The sequence below is a fragment of the Erythranthe guttata genome, chromosome 10 (genome assembly GCF_056151865.1).
Source record: "Erythranthe guttata isolate IM_541 chromosome 10, IM_541, whole genome shotgun sequence".
NCBI classification, from domain to species: domain Eukaryota; kingdom Viridiplantae; phylum Streptophyta; class Magnoliopsida; order Lamiales; family Phrymaceae; genus Erythranthe; species Erythranthe guttata.
Window position 1 is genome coordinate 1,359,638 of NC_142542.1, and position 13,252 is coordinate 1,372,889.

The window sequence follows — 13,252 nt, forward strand, 5'->3', positions numbered from 1 at the left end:
TTCGTTGATTCATTACATCTTCATCGCGCATTCACTATTTTTTTGGGATTCGTTGAAGAATCGAACACAGGAAGGTGTTCGTTCCGGCGTCGGTGAGCTAAATCTTCCTTGTTAATTAATATTTTTTCTACATTTTGTTTACTTATTATTACGATATTGTGGTTCTAATGTGTTGGGTATGGTATTTAAAATTATATTATATGTGTAAAACTTGTTATTAATTTTGTTATTGCAGTTTCGTACAATTTTTGTTTGAAATGGATATTAGAGAGGAGCATGAAGAGATCTTGTTGGTTTTGGAAGAAATAATTAACATTTCCAAGTTATTCCTTATGGCATGTTATGGGGCTTATCGTAAGTTAAAAGAACGTCGTGCAACTCGTAATCGTTTAGTGCGTTCTTATATGTCTTATAGTTTGAATGCTCGAGTGCCCGACCAGTTAGAAAAAATTAATAGATTGATACACGGCACTGATGTACATTGTTTTGATAATTTGCGTATGTCTAAAAATGCATTTGTCCGACTGTGTTTTCTAATTCATAATTTTGGTGGGTTAGTTGATACACGGAATGTAAAAGTGAATGAACAATTGGCCATTTTCTTGCATATATTGGGACATCATACAAAAAATAGAATTGTAGGGTATAATTTCAATAGATCGGGGTATACGGTTAGTAAGCACTTCAATATTGTTCTAAATGCTGTAATTAAGCTATACCCGTTGTTGATTGTGAAGCCAACACCTATTGATGATGGGTGTACAGACGTTCGGTGGAAACCGTTTAAGGTAATAAAGACATGTATTTTACCTATATATATGTTTGGTAATGTACAAACGAAGTGTTGTGAAACTTGTTGGTTTCAATGTGTAGGGATGTTTAGGAGCATTAGATGGTACTTATATAAAAGTTAGGGTTGCTCAACTAGAAAAAGCGCGTTATAGAAATCGCAAAGGAGATATCTCAGTCAATGTGCTAGGTGTATGTGATGCAACCTTGTGTTATAGTTATATTTTGACCGGATGGGAGGGTTCCGCTGCCGATAGTAGAGTCCTTCGAGATGCCGTTTGTAGACCTCATGGTTTGAGAATTCCCGATGGTACTGATCCTTTCCAAAACTCTTTCAATATTATTTAACATATATGTGATTTAAAAAATATTTTTTATTTTGTGGATTTCAGGAAATTACTACCTCTGCGATAATGGCTACACAAATGGAGAGGGTTTTTTAGCCCCGTATAGAGGTGTTAGGTATCACTTGGATGAATGGGATGGTAATAATGCTCCTAAAGATTATAAGGAATATTTCAATATGAAGCATGCCAAGGCTCGAAATGTAATAGAAAGATCGTTTGGGTTATTGAAGTCACGTTGGGGCATATTGCGTACTAGTTCCCATTACCCTATCAAAGTCCACAACCGTATTATTATGGCTTGTTGTTTGTTACAAAATTTCATTCGTAAAGAGATGCCCGTAGACCCATTGGAAGCAAGTCTTCGGCCAATCCATAACCCCAGCAACGATCCCGAACTTAGGTTTATTGAAAGTGTCGAAACCTCACAACAATGGGTGTCGTGGAGGGACGATATAGCTAGAGCTATGTACGATGAGTGGAGGGCCAGACGATAATTTTAGTTACTTTGTTATTTGCATCACTATGTATTCAATTATTATTGAACTTAATTTGTAGTTTAATGTTATTTGTTGGCAATGTATTCATACCATGCTTATTATAATTTATTGATCTGTTTTTTTACCTAATTGGATTTATTTAATATAATATAATATTTGGGGTTCTAGTACAGGTTAAGATGAATTCAAGTGGGAACAAAAAAACTTTGGGTGTTCGGAAGACCGACAAAACTAGAAGATCATGGTCCATTGCCGAGGAACAAGCTTTGATTAACGGTTTGAAGGACCTCGTTCTCACGGGTTGGAAGTGCGACAATGGATTTAAGACGGGGTTTCTAGGGATCCTACAACATCATATGTTGAGCGCATTTCCGGGCACTGATATTAGAGCGGATCCTCATATTAACTCCAAGATACATGTTTGGAAGAAGACCTATGGCTCTTTGTCAACTATGATGACCCGCAGTGGCTTTGGATGGTGTGATGCTACTAATACCATCGACGTTGAGAGTGATGATGTTTGGGATACCTATGTGAAGGTAAATTCGAACTGTTTTGTCATGTTGTTGCATATCATTTAGTGAGTTGGGATCAATAATATTGGATTAATATGTATTCTTAATTATTACAGACTGACACAAATGCTCGTACCATGCGTCACAAGTCGTTTCCTTTTTATAAGGATTGGCTGGAGATCTTTGGTAAGGACAGAGCAACTGGAGAAAACGCGGAAGATTTTGTTGATATGGTACAGACCATGGGAGATAAAGTGGGCATAGATAACGAGGGTGGTGGTGATTATGTGCCAGAGATGCCATTCAGTTTACAAGAAGAAGCTACCGAGTTTCAATCCAACAACTTGGGTCAAAGTTCCACTGGCACTAAAACGAAGTCCTCGAACAAGCGCAAATTTGAAGATGACAACTTTGATGAAAAATTCTTCGCGGTAATGTCTAATTTCTCCGAACAAACCGAAGGGCGTTTGGGGGAAATTGCGAAGAGGATTGGTTTCGAGCAGGACCGTACGGCAAAAGCACGCAAAGAAGTTTACGATGCACTGAAGAACATGAATTTTCTTGGGGTTGAGGAAAAAATACGTGTTGCGAAGTTGCTTGTGAAGAACACGGAAGAGCTAGACTTGTTCTTCAGTTTACCTGATGCAGAAAGAAGCATATATGCTCGCATGATTGCTGAGAAGGAAATTTAAAATTTGTTGTTTATCAAACTTGTAATCTGTTTTTAAGGCATGTTTCTGAATTATGGTTACAAATTTTTTTTCCCAGACTATGAACTTAAATTTTCACTGACTTGTGTAATGTTTAATTTTAGATTTGTTGGAATTCTAAAATTATTACGATGTATAATATTTTATTAGGGTGTATCAGTTAATTATTTTATTAGTAAAAATTATGGTTCTAATTTATACGTTTATACGTATATTTATAATTTATTATGGTTATAATTTGTCTAATTATATAAATATAATTAGTATTTTATACAATTTTTTGTCCAAATCCTACGAAGTCAAATTCGAGATGACATTGTTGTAACTAGAATGTGTATTTGTAATTAGTAATACGACCAAACTTAGTTAATCCATAAAGAACCATAATCAAACATTGGGGAAAATTTGGTCCTTAACACATTACTACACAGTTCATAAAAAAAGTTTAAAAAACATAATTAAAAAAACCACAACTTAAAGTACTTAACAGAGAAGGAAATAAACAACACCACCACAGAAACATAAAAGACTACAACCTCCAAAAGACAACTACAAACCAAGATCACAATGATGAAGATTCATTTGTAAATCGGTGAATTTGATCCAGACGAGCTGCGAAACTCCATATTCGGTGAACCAATGTCACCATCATTCACTGCCCCACCACCACCGTACATGTCCGAAGACTCGGTCTCACTAACTTCTAGTGGCTCCTCATACTGTTCACCGTCGTCGTCCTCTAGCTCCTCGTCTATCTCCATCACGGCAGGCTGGTACCCTTCAAGCAGATAGGTCCACATCTCACTGTCAATAGAATCATCACGGTCGCTTGAGATGTTAATGTAATCGGGAGGCACTGGTGGTGGGGCATTATCGGGCTCAACGGATGGCTGTTCTTCAAATATGTCCTGGGATGCGGAGTCAACGTCAATGACCTCGTTATTCTTCCAACCGAAAGTGTGTTTATCGCTGAAGATGAATGATAATTTTGTCCATTCTGGATCACCCCACGGGTTGTAGGCACGGCCTAGTTTGAAACGCTATATATGAGTAAAAAAAACAGCAAGTTAACTTAACAATTACAAAACAAGTTATAAAAATTATAAATAAAACAGTGGACTTACATAGAAGATGGCATCCCATGTGGTCTCGTGTGCATAGACGAAATTAGTTTCTTCATCATACTGAACACCCGTAGACGAAATAATGGCTTTGAACGTGTAATACCTCATTTCCATTAACTTCAGCTTGTTTTCACACTGCTCGTAGGTAAATGAAGTTCCAAACTCTTTGTTGACGGTGCCAAGTCCTCGAAGAATCGTAGTGCTGTTGTTTGATCCCCACCAAAAGTTACCTTTCTTTGCATCATCCACCACAACTTCAATGAAACGCCGATCAACACGCCAAGTCCATTCTCCATCGTAGAAGAAGGCCTCTTGTTTGATTCTTGGGACAGGGGCCATTTTTTTGGTTTTTTTTTTAATACAGAAAATTTAAATGTAACTGGTGTCCTTTGGAGAATAAACGGGGGTCAATTTATAGAACAGATGGGAGGGGGTGGTAGGTTATTTTTCACTTAATGCTTGCATAAGTGAAATGATTAGTATTCTTCTTGGAAAAGCAAGAAAATTAATACACACCAAAAGTTCATCCGCATAAGTTATGCAAAACGTCTACTTGCCAACTACATTACATTAATTACCTATTAATGTGTCTAGAAAAACATTAATTACCTATGAATGCATTTAAAAAATTCTCCCTTTGACATGACAAGTCAGAGTAAAGTTATTTACCACAATGAATTATGGAGATCTTGCAAAGAACAATACTACTGAAAATCAGATATCATTCAATTAATTCCAGAACATGAATTAATAGTTAAAGGCTAGACAACAACAACAGGTCACAAAAAATCTTCTAATTTCAATAATACACCATGTAACACATAATGAACAACATACCAATTATAGCAGTCCAACAAAGTACCCTCATCGTTTCGACTTTACGTTTATACAATAATACCTGGGCTTTTAAGTTAGAATTCTCTTGTTCGTAAAGATTAAGCTTGGTCAATAGCCCAGATATAACCTCAACCGACGGTTCGCGAGTTGACTCGTCACACCATCTAAAGAAATTACAACGATGTTCCTACAAATTTTTTTAAATAAAAAATAATTACATAATTTCATTAGCAATAATATCTTGTTCGTGGATTTTTTTCCGAAACAACAACCCAAAATCAGTAAAATAGTTAACGAAATAATTATATATTTTAAAATATAATTTACTTACCTCTTTCAATGAACAACAATAAAATCGTCTTCCTGGATTTTTTTCCGTTCTCGAGGTTTTAATTGTCGTTTCCAACCCGCAATGGCAATGAAAACGTAACCCGGAACAATATGAATTAGACTCACCACTGTCATTGGAACGACAATTTGCCCTATTTCGCATATAGTTCGAATTCGAACTCATACTGGAAAACTAATATATACAAAACTCATGAGCAATATGCGAAGTACATGAATCAAAAGTATAATTGAATGGGTGATTCTAAAATAATTTTACTTTACCTTCGGAACTTCAAATTCGTGCAGCTCTCCCGTAGAAGTTGAAGAGTCCGAACCCTAGAATTTTTTGGGAGAGAGAGAGAGTCAATTGTTGAAATGTTTGAGTTTTAATTTTTTAATAAATGTTTAATATCCTTTTTTTTTTAAGTTAGGGGTATTTTCGGATTTTTCATATAAATTACATCCACAAAATTAAAAATGGTATTTTTATTTGAACAGTACAATCACCCATACCAAACATGGGATTAGTCACCTGGGAGTAATTTTGAACAGTACAATCCTTGGATTAATTATCAATCCATGTAATCCCATCACCCAAACCAAACGAGCCCTGATAGGATTAAATCTAATGATATAATTTGGTCAAATTCATTTGTATCTACTAGTCAACTTCTGCAAACGTAACATCAGTTAACATCAATTTTAATCCTAAGTAAACGTCACTTTCTTTCAGTTGTTCAAGCTTTTGGTTTACTTAAGTTTCTAGATGACTTAATACCGCGTGGGACAAATTAAATTGAAGGCTAATTATAGAACCCAAAACCTGTCATATAATTTAATTTTATAATTATGGATCAAATTAGTTGTAAAAATAAATAAATAAATAATAAATATTAAATAGGAGCAAAAACCAATCGTGGGAAGTCACAAACCGAAAGGATGATGGCCAAATCCGAAAAATCTTGCAACATGTTGAGCACATAAGACCCACTTGCTTCTCCCATCAACGTCAAATTAACACGATGGTATAAATTAGTGGCCGAGCCAGTATAAGACTATAGGGCCCAAGTCTCGAATTCCTATTATTTATGTAAAAATTAAAAAAAAAATTAAATAAAAAGTATTTGTTCACTAGATTTCATTAGAAAATTGCATCTAAGAGACAAGTAATATACACACTAATTATATATTTTTGGGTGAATTATAACGAGTAAACTGCAAAAACTACCCCTGTGTTATCTCGAAATAGCAAAAACCCCCCTGTGATAAATAAACTAGCAAAAACCCCCCTGTGAAATTTAGTCAAAGGCAGAATCCCCCCTAGCTGATTTTTTAGACTTGAAATGACAAAATTGACCCTCAAAATGTATTTATATATATACATATTATATGTATATTTATTCTTTTTAATTTATTTGTTTAGAAATTAAAAAAAATAGTAAACAACTAAATTGATTATTTTTTAAATAAAATAATTAAAATATTTATAAAATATAAGAATTTATTAATTGCAAGACTCCAGGGGTATTTGTGTCTTTTTATATCAAGTCAACCCTCAAATAGTTCCATAGGGGGGTTTTTGCTATTTAAATAATTTCACAGGGGGGTTTTTGCTAGTTTATTTATCACAGGGGGGTTTTTGCTATTTTGGGATTACACAGGGGTAGTTTTTGCAGTTTACTCGAATTATAACTACACTCCTGAAATAAGGTCTTTATAGTATCAACAATTACAGTGACCCTCCTGAAATATTGTTAAAAACCCTAACGGAATAATGCATTGGATAATTAATTACGCTAGGGTTCCAACACGCTATTAGTTTCAGAAAGTGTGATGTAGACAACATAGAGTTAGGGGGTCACATGGTTTCCTCAACATTTTTTATATTCTTATATTTTATATGAAAATTATAATTTTTTGTTTATGGTTGCTTTAACGAGCCTATGGAAAACAAATATAGTGCATATCGGTCCCCAAGACATGAAATTTTGGCTCCGCTAACTGTTTCAGGGTTGTGGTTGCAATTATTAACTATATGGACTTTAAAGTTATTTTAACATATTTCAGGGATGTAGATTTAATTTACCCAATACCGTTATGGTTAAATTAAAATCAACCCCCTGAGGTATGGTCAAATTACTTGTTTGGATAAAACCTTCTTACACGTCCACCATTCCGTTTTCAAATTTAGTGGAATCTTCGAGATTATATTGAATATTATCACTTTTGTACCCGTTTTATCCCATTTGAACCCTACATTTTGAAGCAAGATGATCATAATATGTATTTTTTGGCTTGTATATATCAGATTGTGGTGCATCAAGAACTGTATTTTTACACAAAACGAGTACAAACTAGAGCACATTTCACAAAATTGAGATGATTATGTTGAATTTGACACTGAAGGTTTAAAAAAAATTATAATTAACGAATAGATGTAATTATTCAAGCAATAGGAATTTTTTCGTATGGTTGTAATTTACCCTGCTTTTATATTAAAAATAAAAATATAGAATAGTACACAAAAATATGTACGTAGTAAATAAAAAGTGTGTGTATGGTTGGAGGAAGGGCATGAGGGGTGTTTCCGGAAGCAAAAGCACATGGCGTGGGCTTCAATTTCGGCGGAAGCAAAAGCACATTTCCGTTAATTGTTTCTTTTGCAATGACGATAAATAAAAGCCAAGGCCAAACTCTTTTGCATGTTGGTTTGTATCTTCCTAGGTCTGTCTTCAGCCATGGTCAACTATATGTTGCACTGTCCAGAGTTAAGAGCAGATGTGGCATTAAGATATTCATCAAGTCAGATTCGGGTGAACTCACCAATGTTACTAGAAATTTCGTGTACAAAGAAGTATTTCATCGAATTTGAAGGTAGAAAATATTTTCATATTTATCAGTTATTCATATAACATGTTTTTATTTTATTTTTAAAGAACTTATTCTTTTGCAGGTGTTTCTTCTCTATATATTTTCTCCGGTGCGATGTTATTTTCAGTCATGTCCCTAGGGTGCTCGGTGCAATTCTTATTATCTTTAAGATTTATTTTGACGATATACTAATATTTAATAGTATTCTTATATTATAACTATGAAGAACATGACACTTATAACATATTTTTATTATTGTTGGTCGATTATGTTATGTACATAAATTCAGTGGCCGTAATAATTGATATCTTCGTAAATTTGTTTTTGAGACATGTATTTTCAGTTAAAAATATGTCACCCCGTGCATCGCACGGGTGAATACTAGTAGTACACAAAAATATGTACGTAGTAAATAAAAAGTGTGTGTATGGTTGGAGGAAGGGCATGAGGGGTGTTTCCGGAAGCAAAAGCACATGGCGTGGGCTTCAATTTCGGCGGAATGGCCCAATCAACATTTCCCATCAATCACAACCCATGCCCATCTCATTATTTTAATATTAAATATTAAAAACTATATCTTATATCACTTTTATATAATTGAAATAAACCATAGGCAATCCTAATAAAAAAAAATTAATTAACTTTTTTTATACTAAATTTCTAATAATATTTTTTTCTAATTCGGAGCTAAAATTGTACTCCTATTTTTCAACCATATATCTCTAATTATTTTTACATGTTTCTATACTTTTAATTTTTTTTTGGATTTATTAATTGATTTACTTCTTTGACGATTAATTTTAGGGCTAAATACACTTTGCACCCCTGAAGTATAGCTCATGTAACACTTACCCCCTTAAACTATCATTTGTAACACTTACCCCCCTCAACATCAATTATTTTATATTTTAAAATTTTAAAAATAATAAACATAACAATCTAATAATTAAGGGTTCATAGAAAATTGAAAAGTAACTAAAATTAATTATTGAATTTTTTTTAAAAAGTATTCTATATTGGGTAACAATGAATGAAAATATATCTAAAAAAATTAATGAACTAAAATAAATTTAAATACTTAAGATTTCTATTAGTTATTTATTGATTTCTTAAAATTTATCGATAGAGTATCTTTGATTAATTGGTCCAACAACAATTAGATGTTATTTATTGAATAAATATCCAACGCAAGATAATATTTTTAAATTTTAAAATATTGTATTTTTCAACAGATATTTTTAGTTGTATAATTTAATTATCTTTTTAATTATTCCTTTCAATAAAATAATTTTTTAAGGTATTAAAATTTAAAATACAAATTAAAGTGTGATTGAGGGGGGTAAGTGTTACAAATGATACTTTAAGGGGGTAAGTGTTACAGAGGGTATACTTTAGGGGTGCAAACTGTATTTAACCCTTAATTTTATTCTATAAAAATTAAATTTACATGATCTTTTGATGAGTTTGTATTATTAAATTTATATAAATACCGTGGTTTAAATATCACTAATAAATTATATTATACAAACACCAAAAGCCATCAAAGTACAAGGAAAACAACTCAAAAGGGAAGATATTTTCTCATTTGTAGTAAAACATCAAATGCCTTCACCTTTAAGAAACTCCCTCAAATTGAATACTATCGAAATGCAAAGCAATTTGAAATTTAAATAAAGTATTTCAAATTTCGCGTACCTCCAAAAGAGATTTATTTGAAATTCCCACCATCATATAAAAGAGACAACATGCAAGTTGGGCCATTTTTCATTTTTATTATTTATTTATTAATTTGCTCCGACTAATGAACGCATTCCCACGGAGAGAACACGCTTTAGTGCTTTGGATCTTATACTATTTTTTAAAATTTTATTATTTATTAATAAACAATAAACAAATAAAAAAAAGCCAGCTAAGCAAAACCGAAAAACTAATTCTGCAGTCAAAAGCCAGAGTACCAAAGCATGTGCCAGAAGGTGCTAAATAAAAAGCACACTGTACTGCTGCAAGTGCTTTTTTCGCTTCCCCCCATGCTTTGACTACACTTAACACAGTAATTATTATTTAATAATAATTAATCACACCACTAATTAAAATTAACCCATAAAATGGGATTATTCATGTCACTACAAGCAAATAAAATCAATAACATAGCTAAGAGTTTAGACCAAAACAAAACCCAGCTCACTAATTAAACCTACATACTTAGTGGGTAATTTTTGTAATTAATTACCCACATAAAAGAAAAAATAAATATTATTATAATAATAAAAATGAAAACCCTCCTTTTATTTATCTTCAACAGTAATTAATCTTCCACTTCATTGTAACTCGAGCCGAATAAAATAAACCCGAGATTTTCTAACATTCTTCCTTCGGTTTTCTTCTTCTTCTTCTTCAATTTATTTCACTTCCATCTGACACAAACTTTTGCTAATAAAACCATATTTTCATCATCATCTACTTAATTAATTAATTACTACAACCAATATCCTATTTTACTATATAACGCTAATTAATAACCAATCACCTAATAAAAAAAAAAAATAATACTAGTATATATTCCTTTGTAAAATCCATCATCCAGTAACAATTCTTCTTTCTTCCCACTAATTTGGTCAACTCAATAAGTCCACTCCTGGGGAAGCCTGAGTTCTTGATTCATTACAGGCTGTGGTGTAATACTTCTTCTTTGTTGTGCCATGATTACATCTGCAAGTTTTCAATACAGAGGAGTTATTACAAGAACTATGCAAATAATAAATTAAATATAAATATATATAAATAAATAAATATATATACCATATTCCTGGGTGAAATTTCTGTTGCCTCTGAGGTGGGATTGGGAATCCATGGTGTCCAGATTTAAGTTCAAAGCATGCACAACTCTGTCTGGTAATAAGACTGTTGAACAACCTGCTAATTACAAATTACAAATTAATAAATTAATAAAAATAATTCAGATCTGAAATCAGAATACTAAAATTAAATTAAAAGAAACCCATGTGAATATTATAAATAAAAAGTAGTTATCAAAATTAATGATACTAAACAGTAGAGAATTAAATGCGCGTAGGAAGGTACTATGTTTTAGGGTAGTAGTTAATGACCTGGTTTCTTCCGGATTTGGGTCGGGTCGGGTCCAACTCTTCGGGGCAAAAAAACTCCGGTTCCTGTTCGTTCTTTTTTAGCACCGGTTTCGCCTAGGAAAACCGCTCTCATTCCTGAACCGGGTTGTTGCTGCTGCTGCTGTTGGTGTTGGTGTTGAGACTGTTTAAGAGTAGGCCAGGCCGCCATTGATAGACCTTGAGTTCTTACAGGTTCAGCAGTTATATTCCTGTTTTGAAACTTGTATTCCGTTTCGCCATGCCTCCAAACTCCATCTCTCATCATCTGTTGCTGCTGTTTCATCCGCTGAAACTGAAACAGAGATAATTTAGAAATTGATTTAATTAAATGAAATTAAAAAATTAGGGATGAAAAAAAGGGGAAATACTAACTCGAGTTGCCTGGAACTGGAGATAAGAAATCTGGGCTTGAGTTTGAGTTTGGTTGTTCGTGTTTTTTGGTACGGGAACAGCGATTGGGTTGGGGTTGGGGTTGGAGTTGAGCGGCGGAGGGAAGAGCTTGGCTGACTGAAACGGTGTCGTTTCATCAATCATGCGGATCCTTGCAACTTCACCTGCGGCGGCGTACAGCAAATCCCATCCTGCAACATCTTTCTCATCCGGCGGCGTTGAAACACGGGAAGCGCTGTTTGGACTGCTCTGGCTGGACGCCGGCTTGCAACCGCACAGAGTGGACTGCGGCGAACCAGAGAGTTTAATCCCCTGCAAAAAAATAATCAAAATTAAATTAAAATTAAATAACTCAAAATCAGATAAAGATATAGAAAAAGAAGAAGAAGAAGAAGAAGATAGGATACCTTGGATGTGTAGTCAGTAGGCAGAGTTGAGTCCTGGAAAGTGGAGTGAGCTAACTTCCGAGTTAACCCGGTGAGGAAATCGTCCTCGTCGCTCTCTGTTTCGGTGGAGTCCATGACTGACTCAACGGGTGAACTCAGATCCGAGTTGATACCAAACCCAGTTGAGAAACTGTCACTCCTCTTCGTCTGGAACTGGAAGTGGTCAGTTTTGAAGTCCATCAACAAGTCATCGTCTGTCAGAAACTCCGACGGCAACCAGAACTCTCCGTCGTCGAGCTCTTCCGCCATTAGAGACACAAAACTTTCAAGCTAAATAACTCTTTGCAAACAGAGAGATTATATAGCGCATCAACAAAACCTGGTATATTTCGAATGAGAGGTTTGCTGCTTCCTGAAGTTTTAATTATAGGCACCACTCAACTGGTTGTAGAAAAAATCTATGGGGCCCCAGAGGAAATATACAGAGAGAGAGAGAGAGAGAAAGTAGAGAGAGAAAAAGGCAAAAGAAACTATCGAGGACAGAAGAGAGAGTGTCAGAGTATTGGGAGAAGAGAGAGAAGAGAGAGAGAGAGGAAGGAGTGGAGGCTGGAAGAAGATTTTATAAAGGGGTAGTACAGCCGGTGGAAACCCTAGCGAGTGGAGCACCACAAGCGCGGCGGTGGAGAGTGGGTGTCACGCGCGGCGGCAGATAAGTTTGGAAAAACAGTTGGAAAGAGTTGTAGCCAGGTAAGTAGGTGGTGGTGGTAGTGGTGGGCTGGAGGTTCTGACACCGGTCACTTGGTTCTCATGTGAGGCCGTGTGTGGGTCCCGCCTTAATTTCAGTTTTTTTTTTTTTTTTTTTTATATTTCTTTTGTATAACGTCCGAGTACTTAATTATTGTTAATTAATGATGAATTAGTCCTTTAATTAAGGGGTTAATTATGTAATTTTTTGGAGGGAAAAAAGAAAAGGAAAGTAGTGACAACGTGTTGGCGCCTTTGTGATTGGTGCCTTAACGACTACATGATATTTTATCGACACCCATCGCCACGTGGCAATTCATGCTTTGCATGTAAGCAATTAGTGGGGGAGAGGCTCGGTCTTTTTTTTAGGGTTTCCAATATTTCTAGCAACTTTACGATTTTGCCACCGGGTGTTGCTCAAAATGTCAAGATTGCCCTTTTCATATTTTGACATTTATCGGGTGAACTAACTCTAAATAAACACAGTTTATCGGGTGAACTAACTCTAAATGTGAATACTACCACAAGAAATTGTATTTTCCTGGAGAATTAATGAATATTTCAATTAATTGGAATAAATGATATTT

At 34.4% G+C, this 13,252-nt stretch overlaps 2 protein-coding genes and 1 long non-coding RNA gene across 3 annotated transcripts; 1 reads left to right on the forward strand and 2 right to left on the reverse strand.

The window, feature by feature from the left end:
- Positions 1-1,812: 1,812 nt before the first annotated feature.
- On the forward strand, positions 1,813-2,840 carry LOC148767240 (uncharacterized). The gene is made up of 2 exons (XM_088823879.1): positions 1,813-2,172; positions 2,265-2,840. The coding sequence occupies exons 1-2, from the start codon at positions 1,813-1,815 to the stop codon at positions 2,838-2,840; spliced, it is 936 nt and encodes a 311-aa protein (XP_088680005.1).
- Positions 2,841-4,849: 2,009 nt separating this feature from the next.
- On the reverse strand, positions 4,850-5,512 carry LOC148767241 (uncharacterized). Its single transcript, XR_016033758.1, has 3 exons — positions 5,432-5,512; positions 5,151-5,342; positions 4,850-5,006 (listed from the first exon to the last, which is right to left on the reverse strand). It is a non-coding gene; the product is annotated as an uncharacterized LOC148767241 (long non-coding RNA).
- A 4,562-nt stretch (positions 5,513-10,074) lies between these two features.
- On the reverse strand, positions 10,075-12,921 carry LOC105953004 (TIP41-like protein). The gene is made up of 5 exons (XM_012976616.2): positions 11,943-12,921; positions 11,518-11,847; positions 11,128-11,437; positions 10,820-10,933; positions 10,075-10,729 (listed from the first exon to the last, which is right to left on the reverse strand). Exons 1-5 carry the CDS (start codon positions 12,228-12,230, stop codon positions 10,641-10,643), a joined length of 1,131 nt encoding a protein of 376 aa, XP_012832070.2. The 5' UTR covers positions 12,231-12,921; the 3' UTR covers positions 10,075-10,640.
- Positions 12,922-13,252: the final 331 nt, after the last annotated feature.